At 42.4% G+C, this 21,045-nt stretch overlaps 1 protein-coding gene across 1 annotated transcript in view; it reads right to left on the reverse strand.

The window, feature by feature from the left end:
• Nucleotides 1–1,820: 1,820 nt before the first annotated feature.
• The window catches only part of DNAH3 (dynein axonemal heavy chain 3), a gene marked incomplete at both ends in the record, with an annotated part of 180,411 nt that continues 161,186 nt past the window's right edge, over nucleotides 1,821–21,045 (reverse strand). The window contains 11 exon segments of the mRNA XM_079719035.1: nucleotides 1,821–1,853; nucleotides 1,857–2,174; nucleotides 3,607–3,744; nucleotides 4,455–4,659; nucleotides 7,039–7,181; nucleotides 9,122–9,289; nucleotides 10,153–10,307; nucleotides 13,704–13,820; nucleotides 15,393–15,637; nucleotides 18,550–18,695; nucleotides 18,698–18,777. Of these exon segments, the coding sequence (XP_079575161.1) occupies nucleotides 1,821–1,853; nucleotides 1,857–2,174; nucleotides 3,607–3,744; nucleotides 4,455–4,659; nucleotides 7,039–7,181; nucleotides 9,122–9,289; nucleotides 10,153–10,307; nucleotides 13,704–13,820; nucleotides 15,393–15,637; nucleotides 18,550–18,695; nucleotides 18,698–18,777 (1,748 nt within the window).

The raw sequence follows: 21,045 nt of genomic DNA on the forward strand, positions 1-21,045 counted from the left end.
GATTGTCTTTCCTCTATTGGAAAAAGTTATGTTTCTTCAAGAAACAGCTTTTAAGCTACCTACTTGGAGCTGAAAGAGAGTGGCTCCACCTCACTGTCTCTTTATCGGCCCCAGGCAAGATTTGGAGAACTCCCCTTTTGCACTTAGGATCAATTAGATGATTTGCTGATCTCAGAATTCAGAGTCCTCAATCAGAATTTGATTGGCTCCACATTCCCATGAAGAAACAAGTTTTCTGGAATATGTTTATGTGGTTCTCAGAAGCTTCATTTAAGAAAAATCAAAGACCCCAAGTCAGGACATTTCTTCTAGTGAAGAGGCAGGGAAGCCAGGCCAGACACATTAAGATTCCCCAAAAGCCTTATGTCTTTGCTCATCTATGTCTTTGCTCATCTAGGGAATGCCCTAGAAGTAGCCATTTAGAGCCAAAGAGCCACAAGAGAGAGTTGGTTGAGAATATATCAAGAATTTGATTTTTATCTCCCTCAGGATTCTCTTCCAGCTGGCCCTGGGGAGAAACAGTGATAAACTAGAAGTTTCTTGGACATGGTTGTTGGAACTACACACCTCTTCTAAGATTCTACATCACAATATAGCGAAGTCCTCAGCAAGGAGGCAGCGTGAAGCAGTGAAAAATGCACAGGTTCTAGAGCCAGACAGACCTTGGCTCAAAACCTGGCTTTTTAATGTGAAAGAGCTGGATAATTGTAGGCAAGTTAGTCTAGAACCTCTAGAGGGGGAGACAATCATATCCAACATAGGTACAAGCAAAATATCTAAAGGCCCAGGGACAAACCATGGCAAGCAACAAATAATGGTTCTCTCGTGTCTCCTTCCTTCCTGGAATTTCTGCCCATCTGTGTAGGCTAGTGGAGAAGAATTGGGGTCCCAGTTCTACCACTGGCTAGCTGTAAAACTGAGCTAGTTACTTTTCTAAGCCTCCATCTCTGCATCACTGAAATGGAGATAACGATAATACTGCATAAGATTGTTGTGAGAAGTACATTTTAAATACATCAAGAGCCTTTAAAAAATAAAAATCACCCAAGCATCTTTCAACCTATGAGAAGCCCTAATGTTAGCCCATGTGAATAGACTAGGAGAGAAGCAATTAAAGATCAGTGACAGTTACGGCAAAATAATAGGAAAAAAAAAAAAAACCCCACCAGGGAGCTTAGCCACATGACTAAAGGTCTAGGTTGAAGAGTCCCACTGCCTGTGTTCAAATCTAGGCTCCACTATTTTAGTAGCTATCTGATTTGGAAAATATTGCTTTCTCTATATCATGGTTTCTGCAGCCATAAATTAAGGATAATAACCCACTTTATAGGAATGCTCTAAAATACCTGGCTCATAGCAAGTGCTCCATTAATATAATGGTTATCATCATCATCATCATCATCATCCCATGTGACTATCAAGAAAGGAAAGCTAGATTTCAGTCAAGAATGAAGTTCCTGGGCTTCCCTGGTGGCGCAGTGGTTGAGAATCTGCCTGCTAATGCAGGGGACACGGGTTCGAGCCCTGGTCTGGGAGGATCCCACATGCCGTGGAGCAACTAGGCCCGTGAGCCACAACTACTGAGCCTGCGCGTCTGGAGCCTGTGCTCCACAACAAGAGAGGCCGCGATAGTGAGAGGCCCGCGCAACGCGATGAAGATTGGCCCCTGCTTGCCACAACTAGAGAAAGCCCTCGCACAGAAAAACGAAGACCCAACACAGCAAAAATAATTAATAAACTCCTACCCCCAATGTCTTCTTAAAAAAAAAAAAGAAAAAAGAATGAAGTTCCTTTTATTTTCTGTGTTGAGACAGATGCCATCAGTTATCTAGCTGGCACAGTGAGGCTACTCCTCAGTTTATCCAGTGCTTCTGGGGCCTGTCGGTTGGGAGTTCAATGGATAGGACATAGTTTGTGGAGTGGCCTGTGGTGGAGAGGATACCTCTTCGGGCACTTGTTTTATAGACTGGGCACACATAAATGTTCTGATGCAGAAACATTGCATTTTCCCCAGGTTTCAGCCAAATAATGGGCAATGGGTCATAGAGGATTCTGGGGAGAGACTCCCCGATCTGCATCCTTTCCCTATCCCAACGGGCACCTTCTAAGAAGAGTCCTTTTATGTAGGCCCCATCTTCTGGGTTATTCTCCATGACTGTTTCTTGTGTGGTTACCTGGAAGACAGGAAGCTGTGAGTTCCATTATCTGCCATTTTCCTAAATGAGGCAGCATTAAGAGATTGAGAAAGTACAAACTGGCTTTACTGTCTGCCTTTCCCAGGATGCATTTCCCAGGACATTGGGGCTTCTCTGATAATATTCCTGCCTGCTACATGGGCCAGGTCTGATTTCTAGTTAGCATGCTGCCCTTATATATGGCAGGCACAGAGAATGCACTAAAGTAAGAGCCAGGAGGCCACATTAACTGTTACCTAGCTTAGTGGCCTTGCACAATCTTTCCTCTTTCTGAACCTGGATCTGTAGTGAGGGGTTAGGTTCAGATGCATGCTGGTAAAACAGTTCTCTAGCAGGAGAAGTGAAAGCTTGATTTGTAGTTTCTGTCAAGTTCTGTGGCGTAAAGACTCCCACCATGGTCAATTTCAGCCTATCAATTGTTTAACAACCAGCTTTAACAGGTTCTGGTGACTTAGTATGAGCCAGCTCCAGCATACAACTGTTTAGATTCAGAGGTGATAAATTTCTTCTAATAAATGCAGAAAATGGTCTAGGTGTAGGAGAATAGCGGGGTGGAGGGGATTATGGTGAAGCAGAGAGCACGAGCTCCATTTAAAATCATTCAAATTCTAATCTTTTTGTTATTGTTAATGGAATGTTTTTCCCATTTCTATTTCTAAGTATTTATTGCTAGAATAGGAAAAGGATTTTTGTATATTTAACCAGTATCCAGTCATCTTACAAATTCTATTAATTCTGATAGGTGTGTTTTTAGGATTTCTAGGTATACAATCATTTCAACATCAAAAAAGATAGTTTTATCTTTTTTCCAGTGTTTATTCCCATTATTTTGCTTTCTTATTGCATTAATTTTGGCTTAGCATTGTCTTCAAAGGCCAATCAAGGTAAGTTCATTTATAAACTAAATAAAGACCTAGGGCAATCAGTTTGTGACCTCCAGACTAGATGATTTCAAAGAATCTTTCTATAGAATTTAAAATTCTATAATGCTCTATAACAGTCCATCTTACTACTTTCTCTCCAAATATGGACTGGGTGATACTTGACTATTGGCCATTCCTTTGACTTTAAGCAAAGCACTACACAAGACCATTAACATCCTTCCAAATGAAGAGTCCACCATGTTGAATAAACAATGTGGAAGGTGCTTTCATTTTTCTCCATACAACTGTGGCAGAATTTTCCTCTGGAAAGATTCCTTTTTATACACACAGAGACAAAGGCTTAGGAATCCTCTGATTCTGTTGGGAATAACTTTTGTAGCTACTTTAAGTCATGCTAAATAACTCATTTGTACCATCTCGGAAGTATTTGAGCCTTAACAGATCCAAATGTTTGGACTCAAGGAAAGGGACAGCACTGCTTTCTCTGGTTGGCCCTTTGAGTTGATCTAACCCAAGACGCCCCTTACCTCAAACTCAAATCCGATGTGGTCAATGGGGATGGCGTATTTCCGAGCATACTTCTGAGAGACACCTGTCAAAAAAGACTGTGTAAAGTAGAATCCAGAGATCCAAAAGACCACAGGAGGCCCGTTGTCAATCCATTCCTGGAGAGCCACAGAAATAAAAATGCAAAGTCCACAACACAACAAAGATTGTTCAAAGGCAGGTAATACAAGTTCCATAAAGAAATACGCTTTTTCTCATTTTTCTTGAAACAGGCATCCCTCTCAGTTTAGCTTATATTTTCCCCCTTTGAAACGAAAGTACAATGAAATATATCTCTACTTTAAGAAAAGCGCGGGTGCAGGCGGGTGTCAGGGATACGGTAGAGCGTGGTAGGGACCGTAGCAGTGGAGAGTGTGTGCCTTGTCTAACCTGAGCCACAGCCACTCATCTCCAGTAATAGTTGCCATGCAGGAATGCAGGTCCATCGTTTCAGGTCTTCCTGTTTTTGCAGGACAAACATCTGTATTTTGATATGTAACAATCCAGTGTTCATATGCTAGCTCAAATTTTTAAATAACCAAGCAGCCAAACCAAATCTATCTACTAGCCCATGAGCTGTGGCCCATGAGACACCAGTTTGTGACATTTATTCTGGTTCCCACTCCTGCCTCTAGAGGCTATAATCTTTTCAGGGACTTTGAAAAGTCTCCCTCCTGCCCTCAACCCTGGTAAGACTGTTTCCAGTAGGTGCTCAGTCCAGGATGCTGTGAGGCTGCCCTACTCCCTCTGCCTCTGATCCGTCATTTCAGAACGTCCTCTCCACCTGAAGGAGAATGCCAGGTGCCCAGTTACCCTGACTCCAAGGTACCTGGAAGAAGGCCAAGCGGGCTAGCAGGTCAGCCATGTAGCCTCCCAGGGGCTTCAGTGATGGGTAGGACTTGGCCATCCACATGGCTGGCACTTTACCCACAAGCATGCTACTGAAGACATCCTCCAGCTCCGAGGACATCAAAACCTGCCCTTTAATTGCTCGGTCAACGTCGATGAGGCTTATGCGAACCACTTTGGTCAATCTGCAAGAACAAAGGAGCAGACTCAGCCTGGCTCCCCAGTGACCTCATTCTATCCCAAGTACACTGACTCCAAGTCTCCTTTTACTTTTCCTCCCTTTAAAAAGTCAGATAATATACATTCATGATAGAAGAATTGTAAAGATGAGAAAAAATTAAATCACCCATTATCTCACCACCTAAAGATAACTTTGATGTATATCTTTCTAGATTTTTCTATGTGTAAACACAAATTATTTTTTAATGGGATCATACTATATATGTGTTTTTTGTAATTCGTTTTTCTCTCTTAGCATATAAGGAACATCTTTCCAATTCAATAGAGACCAAACTAAAATCGTCCTTTTTAATGACTGCAAGGTGTTCCATTTAATTTAACTGTTCCTCTATCACTGAAACATATTATTTCTAGACTGTTGTCACTGCAAACAACATTACTAGGAACATCCATCTATATTAATCACTGCGGAAATTTATAATGATATTCTTACTAAAAGTAGAATTTCTGGGTCAAAGGGTAATGCAATTTTAAGGCTTCTGATCTATATTGCCAAAGTTGTTCTTTTTATAGACTATGAGGTGCATGCATACCTGAGAAAAGGCAGCTGAAGGGCAGCCTGAAAGATGCCAAGATCACCTGTCTCTCTCTCTCTGGCCTCTGTTATGAGGCCTCATCAAGTACAGAGGGAATTCAGCTGAGAGTGCCAAAGACTCTGCTACCAGAGAGAGCTTGTCATGTCCAAAGACTTATGGAATCCCAGCCAAATGGACATGAGAATGCTCAAACGCAAGAAAGGGATTCCTGGATGTGTAACCACTAAACATTTATATTAAGAGGAATTTAAGGTTCAAACGTGTTATTGGTGTATGTGCTTGGCTGAGGAGTCAAGAGCAAAACTACCCTCTGCGGGATTATACCACAGACCTCTATTATACCTGAAACCTACTGGAAAAAGTTTTCTTTCTATTCTTGAGACTATGAGCTCTGCTAGTTTCAAGATTTTTAGTACTCAAGGCAGGAATATTTGCCCTAGAAGACACAATAATGGTTCCCCTGAATTGGAAGCTGAACTGTCATTTTGGGCTTCTCATACCACTGGGTGAGTAGGCCAAAAAAAGGTAGTGGGGAAGTATGTTACAATATTGCCCAAAGTAGTTAATCCTGAGCATCTCTGGAATATAAGATTGCTGTTACCCTCTTCTCTTATATTACAATGGCCAGTGGTAAAGGCTAGTGAAGGCCCCTGTAACCACCAAGAGCTCCAGTGACCTTAGCAGAGAATGAGTGGCCGAGGAGGAAAGCCATTGGCCTGGTGTCTGGATGAATGAGGACTACAACCCATCATACCAAGGTATCTGACTCAAGTAGTCCGCATCCTTGACTCACACCCCATACTTTGCTTGGTCATCCACACGGCAACTGCCTACTGACTCTAGGGAGTAACCCTAAGACTAAGGGGCTCAAGAAATTCTTAGTTGACATTCTTCAAGTTCACCAGGCTTTCGGCATCAGGGCTGTCCCTAAAACTGAGCAATGACCAATGAAGCAAAATGGAGACAGCAGCACTTAAGAGTATTTGGAGCAGCAAGAACCTTGACTTGGAGGCAGAAGTGATGAATTTCCTCATCTGGCCTAGATGGTGTTTGGGAACTCTTTCAGTTTTGACTATCTAGAAATCAAATCAAGGTGATCCCACTGGGCTCTATGCTCTAGTACCTGGAGGAGAAGTGAGGAGGGACTAGAATAGAAGGCCAGAGACCCTTAGCCCCATGGCCATCTTATAATAGCCCTTCCTTACCCCTGTGGTAGTGGCAATGGGATGAACTGTTCCTCATCCCTTTCTAAGTTTACCCTGATTTCACATACTGGCTAAGTGCATGGGCTCTGGAATCAGAGAGCCTGGATTCAAACTCAGTTCTGCCACTGAATGACTGTGTGACCTTGAGCAAGTTACTTAGCCCTTCTGTCTCAGTTTTCTCATTTGTAAAATAGTGGTAGAGGGATTACTAACTGTGCATATTTTTAAAGACTGTTGTGTGGTTTGAATGCAAAGGCATGAGTGGTGCTTGGAGCCATATCTAGCACTAAAGGCTCAATAAAAGTGGCTTTAATGATTACTTTTACTATTAGCCTGTGCTTGGTATTGGTTTTAACCCCAGTTTACAGATGTCATATGAATGAACAAGAGAGAATGAATAGAAGGAACTGATTTAACCCTGGGCCAACACATGCTGGGATGGCCCTATTTACAGCCCTCCCTACAAGGTAGGGCAAACCAACTCTGCACAGCAACTCTTATCAAGTATCCATTCTAGTTACTGCCCATTAGATTCTACCCCTCACACTAACTCCCAGGATCCAAGTAAGACCATACAGCCCACCTGTTGAATCTGATGAGCTCTTGCCTTAGGACAGTGTTCATAGATTCATCATAGACCACAGGGTACAACTTCACGACCAACTCCAAGTCAAAGTCATTGGGAAGCTTGGAGAGTAGGTCCTGGGCCAGCTCCTCAACCACTTCCTTAAAGTGTAAGCATTAGAGAGGTGAATGAGACACAAGGCCAGCGGGCTGTGGCTTCGTCCGGTTAAACCTGAAGCAGTGAGCCTTTGTCTTTTTAAACACAGTCTACAGGACCTTTCTGGGAACTCTCCTACAGAAGCCAATTCTGCCCTGAGGGGAAGGAGGATACCCATCCCACCCACTCCCACACCCCCACCCCTGCCCCCAGCCTTAGGGAAGACATCACCTCTAAGCTGAAAAATGAAAGTCCTGAGCAAGGGCCTGAGGGCCAGGTGGGGAATTCATGCTCAGCCAGCCAGGTAGACTCAGGGCAGTGCTGAACCCTGCAGAACTCCAATCTTCAAGGTCACCCCTGGGAGACAATCTCCCAAGGCTCTCATAGCCAGCCCCTTAGGACCAGCTCCTGGTGCAGGTGGGACTTTGCTCTGTGCCAGTGACATGGACACCTGGGAAGGCAGTAGGCCATTCCTCAGCATTAAGAATAGCCCATGGCAGTGAGTTTAGCAAGTAGGGAGGGGACAGGCCTAGAGGAAGAGTAGGAAGAGGAGGAGTGGGACGTGGGTGTGGGTGTGGGAGAGAAACACGGCTCTGCCATCCTTTGGCTCGAGGAGGCTGGAATGTACACTTCCTTCCCTCTTCCCACTGTGAGGGGAATTTCCATCCCTAAGCTGAGACACACAAACCAGGCTGCTTTATCTTCACACATATTACCACTTATGGTAGTATGAACCAAATTGAGAAACCAAATACAATCATCCCTTGGTATCAATTAGGGATTGGCTGCAAGACCAAACTCCACAGATGGTCAAGTCCCTAATAGAAAATGGTGTAGTATTTGCATAGAACCTACACACATCACCCCTCCCCCCCTACTTTAAATCATTTCTAGATTACTTATAATACCTAATACAATTAAATGCTATGTAAATAATTGTGAGTACAATGTAAATGCTTTTTAATAATTGCTGAAGTGGGGTGAATGCAAGTTTTGCTTTTTGGAAATTTCTGGAATTTTTTTTTCTGAATATTTCAATCTGTGGTCTAATTCAAGGATGCAGAACCTGTGGATATGCAAGGCCAACTGTATGCAAAGTCCACAGCTGAGCAGGGTTGAACATGGAGTAGCTCAGAAGCTGGGGAAGGGAAGAGAAGGAAAGGAGAGATCAGGGTGGAGTCAGGAGATGTGGTTCTGGGCCTGGCACTGCCTCTGTGTTTCTGAATGCCTTGAAGTGGGTCACTTCTTGTAGGGTTTGTTTTGCCCTCATCTGTAGACCAAGGAGGGTGGACAGGATCAGTCCTTCACAATGTGTGGAATGATCACAAGAGACACCCAAAATGATTCCAGGTGTTTCCAGGACATAGAGCAAATAATGTTGAATCACGTGATAAGAAAGTCACTCTCTTGTCAAGTTTTGGCTACCCTTTTCCTTTCATTCCCTTCAAGGAGAAAGTCTCAGGTCGGGGCTGAGACTGCTCTGTAACACTTGCTGATCCTCCCCTTTTCCCAAGGAGCCAGAAAGACATCAGCAGCAGCATCTGGAAAAACCTACTAATGTTTAGCCTTTGTTTTGTTTTTGTGGCTGTCACGATATTATGGAAATGGTACTGGGTTTCCACTTATTTTCCTGATGTGCAGTTTTTTAAATAAATGTTTTTAAGCAAAAGAGATTTAGTTTTAAGTATTATGTAAATGGAATACAGATGATATGTGGATATAGCAACGAATCATGAAGGTTATATAGGAATAGCTGACATTTTAGAAACACTGGTGCTCTTCCAGCTCAGTATTTAAAGACTCTCAGCAGTAAGACCAGAGCACCCATATCCTCCCTCAGGGGTCTGCCAGGCCTCCACTCTTCTGCCTTCTTGGTCATCAGCCACAATCCTGCATGCCCACTAGATGAAAAATTGCCTGGGAAATTGAACTCAAGCCTGGTTACCTGAGGGGACTTGCCACTCCCTCCTGACTGCCTAGGGAGGGTCAGCAGCACCCCTTGAAACAGCTGGTTGGTTTCCTGGTTGTCTTTGGTGATATCGGCATTCTCGTGCAGGCCAAACACGTCTGGGTGGGCTGTGATAGAGAGGTTCCTGAGATATTCAATATAGGACTGGAAAGGAAATCTTCAGTTGACATAAGTTCAGGTTCCTTGGGGTCCCACAGATCACCCAAGGTTTTGCCAGAGCAGACCCACGCAGGAATCACACTGTTTCGGTAGCACAGGCCACAGACACACACACGCACACAACACTGGGGCCAAGACATTCCAAGCTTTCCCTCATACAGGTTTCGGAGGAGTGAGCATGAGTATGAAGGTAGATCGACTGAGTATCTCCCCTCCCACCTCTGCTGGCTTCCTCCCTGCTCCCCCAGCAGTCTTAGCTTTGGAGACAAAAACTGGGTTTGGATTCAGGCAGAACAGGATTTGGATCCTAGCTCCATCTTAAACCAACTGTGTAACCTTGAGCTAGTCACCTGAAAGCCCAGTTTCCTTATCTGTAAGTGGGAAAATGAATGAGGTTATGAAGGAATAAGGCTTTGGCACATTAACAGGTCCTCGATGAAAGTAAGCCCTTTTCATTCTGCCTTCAGATTTCTTGTTTTCTTCTTCCTTTTATCATTCTCCCATCCAGTTTTTCTGTCCCTCCCTTTGCCACCTTCTGAACCTTTGATTTCAAGTAGCAATTTCCATCCTGTTCACCACCAAGGCTTCATCTTAAACATCCCTCCCCCTTCTCCCCAGATGGACCCCATATTTTGAAAGATCTTGTCTACCAAATGCCCAGCATTCATTAAACAGTAATAATGTCTATCTTGTAGACTTTTGGGAAGATTTGAAATAGCTTATGGACCCGAGTCAGGAAGCCCAAGCTATCCCTGGGCCCTCCTTGGATACACTGCAACCCTAGCCACATGGAGACTGCCAAGCCCCTCTGGGGGGACAGAGGGACCTCTCCCTCCCCTGCCCCTCACCTGGTAGGAGCCATGAGGAGGGATGTAGTAAGTGTCTCCAGGAGCAAGACAGTAATGGTCCTGCTCAATTTCCTTACAGTAGAACGTGGACAGAAGGGACAGTAGGAGCCTTCTGTCTTTGTCATCTGTCACTCTGCCTCCATAATTACATTCCCCTGGGGACAACCAACAGAAGAAGAAGTTGAGCCCATAATGAACTTGGTCAATAACCTAAAATAGAGGATTCATCCAGCCAAGGAGCTCTGCTGAGACACAGGGTTGCTAAAACCATGCTCAGTTTGGGATGAGACCAGGCCTTTTTGGTATTATGGTTGCTACAAAAATAATACATGTTCACCATATTAGAAATTAGAAAATAGTGATAAACTGAAAGAAAAGCAATACAATCACCAATAATTCCAACAAAGGTAACTGTTAACATTTAGGCATCTTCCAGACATTTGTCTGGACATTTGGGTGTATGTGTACATAAATGTGAAAGGCATTATAGAAATGTGGTTCAGGGCAAGAACTCTGGCATGAGACAGTACTGAGCTCCAATTACAGCCAGTTTCTGGGCTCCAACTTTTGCCATTTATTAGCAGTTTCTCATCTGTCTAGAAGTAGAGATAACTGCATACCTATCTTACGTCGTTGTGGTTAACAACGCTTATAAAGCATTTAGTACAATGCTTAGCATATAGAAAACATTCAATTACAGCTTTTACAAATACGTATAGTTTAGAAAATTAAGATTATCCTATATATACTTCTTTGGGATATGACTCTCCTACCCCCATCCCCATCATCAACATCATTCTCTGAGACTCAGGTTTCTACACTCAGATTTCTACAAAAAGAATTAGGTAATTTTTTGAGGGGCCATCAAATCCGTCTCACCAACCCAGGATACATTTTCTAGCTGGATCAGATTCCACAGTATGTGGGTACCACCTGGTATCTGGAAGCTGGGGACAACACACTAGTCTGCAAGGAAAAGACATCTGTGTGTGTGTGTGTGTGCGTGTGTGTGTGCGTGTGTGTGTGTGGTGTGTGTTTGCATGCAAGGGCTCCCCTGAAGGGTGGGCTCATTTCCAATTCCAATCATTCTAGGAAGGGGAAGGTCTACGGACATGAAACAGGAAGTATGGCTCAAGTTGAGGAGGCCTCAGCCTCTCTTGGTATTGGAGGGGTCTAAATGTCTAGGAGGAGCATCCTGGTGGCTCATTAAGGAAGAAGTAAGAGACTAAGGGTAAGCTCATACCTACTGAGTAATTTGAGCCCTACAAAAACTGTTTGACCTTAAGCCAGACCATCTAGATCTCTCTCTGTTGACCTCTCAGGCCTTTAGCAAAGTTTAGTTTGAACATTATAGTTTGTCCCAGCTGTAAAGAGATTTATGACAACACTAGAACTACAATATTAAAGGGAGAGTAGCTCCCCCCTGAAGTCAGCATGGCAGTGCTAGAGAGTACCAAAGAGGGACTACAAGTGAAGGTAAACCTTAGGTACAGAGTCATGATTCAGGGTCCCACCTCCACTCTCTCATCAGCAAATTTTGCTTCAGGGGATACCCTTATAGGCTCTGGGTTTTATGTTTATGAAGGAAGGTGCATTTCTTTACTTATATGTCTCCTCTTTGTAGCAAGAGCACAAGTTCCTAAAGGGGTCTGGATGTGCCTTATATCTCTTCTAGATTCTCCATTGGCTCTGCTACAGGGTTGGGGGTACCAGATTAAGAATGTATTTGACTTTGGCCCATCTAATTCGATAACCACTCTCCAAATAAGACCTGTCTCTTTGGTTAGTCTGTCTCTTGCGGTCAGTACAGAGCTCTAATAATCATCTCTATCTGATCTTCTTTCCTTCCAGGTACATAGGAAGGTTATAACTCCCGGGGCCTCTGGCAGTGAGGTGGGGCCAGGTGACAAGTTCTTGCACATTTAACTCCTGGCATGAGCTTTTCAGTGCTACCCTGTGGCAGTGACCACATAAGTGTATGTTGAGATGGTGGCATCAAAAGTTGGTGGAGCCTTTGCCAACTGTGCCCCTGATAGATAATTACAATGAGCAGAGACCCTTGCCAATTCACACTGGACATGCAGAATGGGCAAGAAATGTCTCACACCCTTGAGATTTGGGGATTGCTTGTTATCTCAGACTAACTAGTCTATCCTGACTGGTGCAGTTGGAAAGTGACTATCCTCAAGCCAGCTGGCACAGTTGGAGCAGGTTGGTTTATGAGCGGCAGGCAGTTCAATACTAAGACCTCATCCCAGGGCAATTATGCACTCATTCTCTGATCTGAAGGGGAGCTCTGGGATGTGCTTCTGTGTGGTCTGGAATAATGGGAATATGGCTCACTTCTTTGGAAAAGTTCTTTCACCTAACTAAAATCCACTGAACTTATGTTGTGTGTCACTTGGGGTTTTGGTTTAGGAGACACTCTGCTGAGTTAAGGTCTCTGTCACCTTTTACAAATGAATTTAATCACTCTAAAGCAGGATTTCTCAATCTTGGCACGATTAACATGTTGGACTGGGTAGCTCTGTGTTGTAGGGGGCTGTCCTGTGCATTGTAGGATGTTTAACAGCATCCTTGGCCTCTACCCAGTAGCACATCCATTTAGTTGTGACAACAAAAAATGTCTCCTCAGTTTGTCAGATGTCCCCTAGGAGACAAAATCACCCTTGGTTGAGAACCACTGCTCTAAGGCCTCGGTCTTGTCAGTTGTAAAACAGGGTCACTAAAGTGAAGCTCATAAGATTGCTGTGAAGACTGAATGATGTAGATAAAGTGCCTGCCGTATGACTGGGGAAAGGATCCAGAGTTGAGGGAGGAACTTGTGTGTGACCTGGAAGATGCCCAGGTTTTTCTATTGAGCTGCATTTTGACTTTTGGCCATGGTAATCCATTCATTTAGCTCATCTATAGTTTACCTCCTATCTCTGGGATTACATGGTGTGCTTCTTGAGGGCAGTGACCAAGTCTTATATATTTACATTCTTCCATATTATGTACTAGTATATACTGGATGACTGATAAAAGATTGCTGATGAATTGCTTTCATACAAAACAGCACGTGTCATTTTCACCTCGGGGTACCTCTGCTGGGACTGCTCTCCTTCCTTTTTCCCACCACCTGCCCCTGCTTTCTTCTTCCACTTGTAAAACTCCTACTTATCCCTCAAAACCATCTTTCACGCCTTCAGGAAGTTTTCCCTAATCATCCCCACCCCATGTCTGAAATGTAATCATTGTGCTATCTTATAAATGTTTCTCTTACTGAACTTACCACTGTACTGTTATTTATTTTGTTATATTTCCCTCGCTTTGTAGACTGTGCACCCCTTAAAGGGAGGGATTGATCTTGATTTTTCTGTGTGTGTGTTTTGTTTTTGTTGGTTTGTTTGTTTTACAATATCCAGCGTGGGGACCAGCATCATTAAGAGCTCCATGTCTGTTGAAAGCATGAGTGAGTCAGTAAACAAATGGAGGTGGAAGCAGAGGAGCAGGAAGGTGGAGCACAATCGTGGACGTTTATGGTTGCCAAAGCCTCCTTCCGTAAATACCTGTCAGGTAGCTCAGAGCATCCAACGGCACCTCCTTGTAGTCATTCAGAAACATCTGGGTCTGCCGCATACTAATCCTCAGGTCGGATTCGTTGAATTCATAAGGAATATTCCAACCTGCATGAGGCAGAGATAAATTAGATGCTTCAGGGATGAGAGCTCTTAATTTCCACTCAGAGATTGATCTGGTGGAATTAAGCATCATTATGGATCAAGAGCCTCTTTCAGCCCTGTGAATATCAAGCACCATGCCAACTATTAGCTTTGACATTTACTGCCAACGTGGGAGACAGTCTGCCTGAGAAAACATCCATTCTAAAGTCAGTTTCCTTATGGATCTCCCCCATTTGATAAGGAAGATGTTAACATCCTGGGATTTGTGGAATGAGAGTTATTCACCCTGGCAGAAATACTGTGGTAATGCACAGAATGCCAAAAATAACACCAAAGCATAGCTAGAGAGCACTATCTGTGATTGGGCAATAGAACTAAGTTAGCTTTGAGAATTCCCCTCCTCCCACCCATGGGAGAACTAGATGGCTGGCCTTGAAGAAACTATTGCTTGTATTTTCAAGTGTTATAATGGTAAATGCCCAGTGGGGCTGCACAAGTGACATAAATATATGAATCAGGCCGGATGTAAGACAGTAGGGTATGGTAGGACCTGTGCTCAATGGAGATGTTTAATTTCCTCCTAAACATTCACATTCAAATTAAAAATATAATAAGATAACAAAAACTTCGGTTCTGGCAAAGAGAACACAACTGGACAGTTGACTATAAGCCAAACTGTTGTATGGATGTTTGGAGGTCTGGCACGGGTGGGAGAATGGTGGTGGGAGAATGTGGTGTGTGAGATGCAGATGTAGAGGGAGTGTCCCCTTTGGCTGTCTCGTCTCTGAAACCCTCAGTTGAAGGGTCAGGTGATCTGTGGAGCTAACTGGGGCAGGTAGAAGGAAAGAGGATGTACTGAGAGAATCACCAAAAGGACAATTTGCCTCCTTTTGTAACCCAAAAGAATGGCTAAGAATACCTTAAGGTGGGTCATTTCAAGAAAAGAATCAGACGCAGCCCATGGGTGAGAGAAAAATAATCCAACCTTAAAATCATGGTGATATGGGATCTGTATTTAGCAGATGATCTGCTCTAACAAGAATATTGAGTCACTTAAGTTAGGCCATGGATAAGTTACATTAATAAAGAAATTTATGTTTATTTTTTCAAGGAGAAGCACAAACAGATGTCCCAGCTGTATTTCTTTCATTGTTATGCACAGGTAAAGAGAGCAACCTAAAATTTTATAAATTACCTGGTGACGATTCCCTGGAGAGTGGCCATGATACCCAAGCTAGGCAAATACACCAAAGGGAAGGGCCTCCACTCTTCTCATTATCATATTACTTCAGTAATTAGAGGACCTCTGATTCTGAAGCATCACCTCTTTCCCTGACATTGATATTGACCTGGTTATAGGAGTGCCAGACTTGTTAAGTAAAAATACAGAGACACTCAGTGAAATTTAATTTCAGATAAACAACAAATCATATTTAGTATAAATATGTCCCAAATATTGCATGGAACATACTTATACCCTATTTTACTGGCAACCCTGAGTACAAACTTGAACACACCCCTGTATCTGTCTGTGATCTTTCCCCCAGGCAATCCAGGTATGCTGTCATCTCTCACCTAGGGGTCCAAAATTTCTCCTCTTTTGAACGACGGCATGGAAGAAGCAAAGGCTAAACAACAGCTTTTGCCACATCACTGCTTTTGTACAGCTTTGGAAGAACACGGGGTCTGAGATGGGGTCATTGAGGTAAGAGTGCCAAAGTTTGGCCCGGAGCCCTTTTGGGGGCTCATTGGTCATTTTAATCCCATTCTGGAGGATGCTGACTGGAAACTTCTCTGATGGATAGCTGGTTAACCAGAGTCTGGAAGAACAACAGACCCAATTATTTACAGCAATGCAATACATTATATTGAAAAACAGTAACAAAAAATAATAACTACCATTTATTAAGCATCACTAGATGCTGAACCCCATGCTAAGAATTTAATTTATGTCCCTTCATTTACTTTAATCCTCACAGCCACCCTATGATTCCCTTTACCAGTGAGGAAACAGAGACATGGAGAAGTCAAGTGGGGTTTTCAAGGTCACACCACTTAGAAGCAGCAGAACTGAGATGAACTCAGGGCTCCCTGACTCCAAAGGCCCTGTCCTATTCACTACACCATGTTCCTGCCCTGCTGGACTTTCTGAGCACCTATTATGGTCAAATACTACACCTGGCACTCCAGGAGTGGCCGAAATGAGCAAAGAATTGTTTCTTGCTTCTAGATACTCACAGCCTTGCTGCTAGGAGGGGGAAATGGGAGCTGGGGAGGGGAGAAAAGACAAGCAAACAGAATGCCAAGGAGTTATAAAATCAAGACCACAGGGAGGAAGGGAAATAATGGGCCATTGGGGTCCATGGGAAGAAGAGATTTCCACGGGGTGGAGAGAGCAAAAGTCTGCAAACTACTGCCAGGGAGCCAAATCTAGCCTTAGCCTGTTTTTGTAAATAAAATATTATTGGAACATGGCCACACCTCTTCATTTACAAATTATTTATGGATGCTTTCATGCCACAACAGCACAGCTGAATAGTTGCAACTGACAACATGTCCTGAAAAACCTAAAATATTTACTATCTGGGCCCTTATAGGAAAAGTTTGCTGACCCCTGTCATAGAGGCCAATGGCATTAGAAATGGGTCTTGAGAATATGGAAGATTTCTTTTCTTAAATAATAAAAGTATATCTATGCCCATGAGAAATGGGAGCATAGGTAAAAGTATTTAGAAAGGAAAAAAATACATGATTTTACCATCTACAGGTTAACATTTTGGCATATTGTCTTCCAGGCTTTTATTCATTTGTTTTTCTTACTCAAGCTCAGGTTACATACACACTGTGGCATCCTGTTTTGTTTCATTTTTGTGGGTTTGTTTTTCTTTTTTGCTAGACATTAGAGAGGTTTCCAACAGGAGGATTTGGGGATGGAAGGTCATTAAAGACACAGGACACAGGCTGAGCAACTGCACGGAGGAGGAAAAGTTGGGGATGTGGCAAGGCCTATAGTGGGCAGCCTGCTGTGGTCCAGGCACAGGCCTCAGAGGGGAGGGAAGAGGCCATAACCTGGGGGCCTGCGGCCTGACTTCAGTCTGCAGATGGGTGATGTTTAACTCTCACCATGCAAACCAACACAATGCTGTAACATATTTTTGAAGTAGTTGCCAACTTTTAAAAATCTAGGGCTTTCTTTTAAAGTTCTAGATTCCTGTCTTTCCTTTAAAATAGTCATAAAATCTGGATACAAGAGGCCTGTATTCCTGCTTGGCAACAGCTGGTAGTAGGCAGTAACTGTTCTTCTCTACAGGGCATGTGCCTCTAGTTCACCACAGTCCCCACCACTCTCTACCGGTATTCAACACTGAAGCTGACTGTCCATGATGATAGCTATTGTACTGTGGAAAGTGGAATATTTCTTGTGCCCAGTCCTCTTCACTAATTTATGTTACATTCCTCATTGTATAGGCACTTGAGTTTGTGACTTGGGTTAAGATCATATTACAGGAGACCTTAAATGTCAACATGAATAATTTTTTCTTCATTGAGTATGTCACTGATGGTCAATGAGTCAACTCAGCATCCAAAACCAAATAGAATCCTTGAAATTAATGGATTTCCTCTTAAACTCTTACATGAATTTTATATGAGCCTTACATGAATACAATCAACTACGGCCTAATCTGGCTTTGTAAATAAACACCAAACACTTTTCTATTTTCAGGCAGACATGACTAAAATAAAAATAACCGGCAAACTTTGTTGCCTAGAGCAGGAGTTGGCAAACTTTCCCTATGAAGGATCAAAGAGTAAATGTTTTAGACTTTGCATGCCATATGGTCTCTGTCACAACTACTTGAAGCATAAAAGCAGTCGTAGACGGTATATGAGTGAACATGGCTGTATTTCAATAAAACTTTATTTATAGACACTGAAATTTGAATTTCATATAATTTTCACGTGTCATGAAATATACTTCTTTCAATTTTTTTCAACCATAAAAAATGTAAAAGCTATTCTCAGATTGCAAGCTGTACAAACACAGGCAGCAGACTGGATTTGGCCATAGTTTGCTGACCCCTGGCCCAGAATGAAAGAATCACTGAACATTTGAGTTAAAAGGGGCTTTGAAGTCTGTTTCATCTCATTCTCTAAATGCAAATACTTAGGCCCAGTCTTGCTGGGCTTTAAAGTTCACAGAAAATAAATAGCTGTTTCCAATATTGATTAAAATTCCATGGATCTAAACAAGTATGGGATAGATCAAGTGCCTAGACTACAGGTGGATTTTTTTTGTTTTTAGGCAAATAAGTTTTAAAACTCTGATTTGCTGGCATTTAATCTACCTTCCCAGGCACATCTCCTATCACCTCCCCAAAACAATTTCTCACAGTGTATACCCAGGAATCCTAGGATAACTTCTTGGTCTTTCCTTTGCTTTTATAAATGCTGCCCTTTCTGCCTGGAATGTCCTTCCTGGAAAACTCCTATTCATCTTTCGGTACTCCAGGTCTTCCCCAAATTTTCCTTCCCTTTTCCATTCTTATTCAAACAAGTACAGCAGGTATTGCATGGTATCAACATTATTCATCTATGGCCCGTCTTCTACTAGACTGAGAGCTTCTTTAAGGGTAGAACTGTGTCTTGTTCATCTTTGCATTCCCAGCCATTAGCATGATGTCTGGAACTCAAGGGTGGGGCCCAGAGACACAGTGGTGGGGCAGCATCTCACCTGAATCCCATATTGGTGCTCTCAGGAACAATCACCTCCTCACAGATCTTCTCCAGCGCAGGCATCCAGCTCGTGGCCAGATGACAGTACTGTAAGACCACCCAGGTCCCATCTTTGATAGCAGTGTTAATCATTTTGGCAGCAATATAGGGCCTTGGCCTTGGCCAAGGGAGATGGTCTGTGTTTTGGCACCTCCCATGCCAAGATCATCAGCAAATTTCAGCAGGCCTGAGATCAGGAAGAAAAAAGACCGTATTAAAAATAACAACACAGAAGAAGGGGTTACATTAAAATTCTGGACTCAGAAAGAAAGCCACTGGCTTTTGTTAATTATGAAATTAGCATCTTTCTGAGGAAGCTTTAGACTTCTGGTAAGATAGTGAACGAAGATACTACTGATTCTTCTTTTGCTTTAAATAGATAGACATTCTTCATGAAAAAAAAAGACACAAACTGAAAAAAAAAATAATAAGAGTTTGAAAGGAAGAGAAATTCCCAGGTGCCAAAAATGAAGAGGGAACTCCAAACTAGAAAGGTTAGCACATAGCCAAAGAACTAGGAACTGGGTTTTTCTTTTTTTTTTATTTTTATTGGAGTATAGTTGATTTACAATGTTGTGTTAGATTCAGGTGTACAGCAAACTGAATCAGTTATACATATACATATACCCACTCTTTTTTAGATTATTTCCCATATAGACCATTACAGAGTATTGAGTAAGAGTTCCCTGTGCTATACAGTTGGTCCTTATTAGTTATCTATTTTAGATATAGTAGTGTGTATATGTCAATCCCAATCTCTCAATTTATCCCTCCCCGCCCTTACCCTCTGGTAACCATAAGTTTGTTTTCTACATCTGTGACTCTATTTCTGTTTTGCAAATAAGTTCATTTAGGAACTGGGTTTTTGTAAATTTATTTTACTAGGAAAACAGGTATTTGGACAGTGAAATTTCAAATAGATCTCTTTCACATCTTTTTTCCTCAGAGGCAGCTGATGTTACACCTTTTTGTGAGTCCTTCCAGAGACATTTCATGCATTTAAGTAAATGTGTATACTCTATTATAGTTACATGAATTGTAGAACACTATATTTGCTTTTTCACTTAGATCTTTTCCACATCAGTACATATATAAAGGCCATATTCTTTTTCATGGTTACATAGTATTTCACCTTTGGAAAATACCATACTTTATTTAACCAGTCTAGTGGTTGGAGTTTGTCCACAGGGAATATAGCTTTGCCCTTACCAGGGGTGGGACGCTAGATCTGAGACTTTTTTATAAAGTTAGGATCCTCAAACGGCTGCACTCTCATGTAAGAAGGCCAGAAATCTGCTTTGTGTTCTTTCTTTAATGATTTTTAGATGAGTTTCTTTTATGATCTTTTTTAGAGACAATATTAATCTGCTAGGGCTGCCATAACAAATAACCAAAGATTGGGTGGCTTAAACAACAGAAATTTATTTTCACTCAATTCTGGATGCTAGAAATCCAAAATCAAGGTGCTGGCAGGGTTGGTTTCCTCTGCGGCTTCTCTCCCTGGCTTGTTTGTGGCCATTTTCTCATGTCATATTTTCACTGTGTCCTTACATGGTCTTCTTCCTGTCAGTGTGTCTGTGTTCTAATCTTCTCTTATAAGGACACCAGTCATATTGGATTTGGACCTACCCTAATGACCTCACAACTAACTCTTTAAGGACTTTATCTCCAAATACAGTCACATTCTGAGGTACTGGGAATTAGGTTTTAACATACAGATTTGGGAGGGACACAATTCAGCCCATAATACCCCCATAATACTGGGGGTTAATTCTTTTGATTGTTCTATGTGCTGATTATGCCTTATAGTGATGTATTTCCTCATGTAGTTTATAATATTTTTATTGTTGAGTTCACAATCAGCAAGTTTGTGTTATTCTGTGGGAGTCTGATATATCTTGGGTTTTAGGAGTGCCCTAACAGAACAATTTTGCATATGCAGCCACTGGTGTCCCCAGCGTCTTGCCATTCTGGATCAATTTTATGGGAAATTTCTCAGCTTGAGAATCCCATACCATAGGGTACTGTAAATCTACACCCCTCATCTGCATGTAGCATAGGCTTGGAGTTTTAATTTCTCACTGAAGAATTGTTTACTTTTTCCACCCAAGCTCCAGGCCAGTGATAAGCTTCCACATTGCTTCTTGAGTCAGTAGCCTAAAATTCAGAGTTCTATGGAAAAAAAAATACATGGATTTGGAACAAAACAAAACTTCTAGAAATGGAAAGCACTGTCATTGAAGATAAAAACTCAAAGCACTGATTAAAAAAGCAGGTTAGATACAGCCAAAAAGAGAATTAGTGGAAAGTAAGGTCTGCAATCAATGATGCATTCAGTAGTGTTGGGAACCCCAGGTCTCCAAATACCATCACCTGCTAAAGGAACTGGAGTTCCTTGGAGAAACGTTTGTTCACGATAAGCCTGAAATATATATGGTAGTTCTACACAGCAAGG

The sequence above is a fragment of the Hyperoodon ampullatus genome, assembly GCF_949752795.1.
Source record: "Hyperoodon ampullatus genome assembly, chromosome: 14".
Classification (NCBI taxonomy): domain Eukaryota; kingdom Metazoa; phylum Chordata; class Mammalia; order Artiodactyla; family Ziphiidae; genus Hyperoodon; species Hyperoodon ampullatus.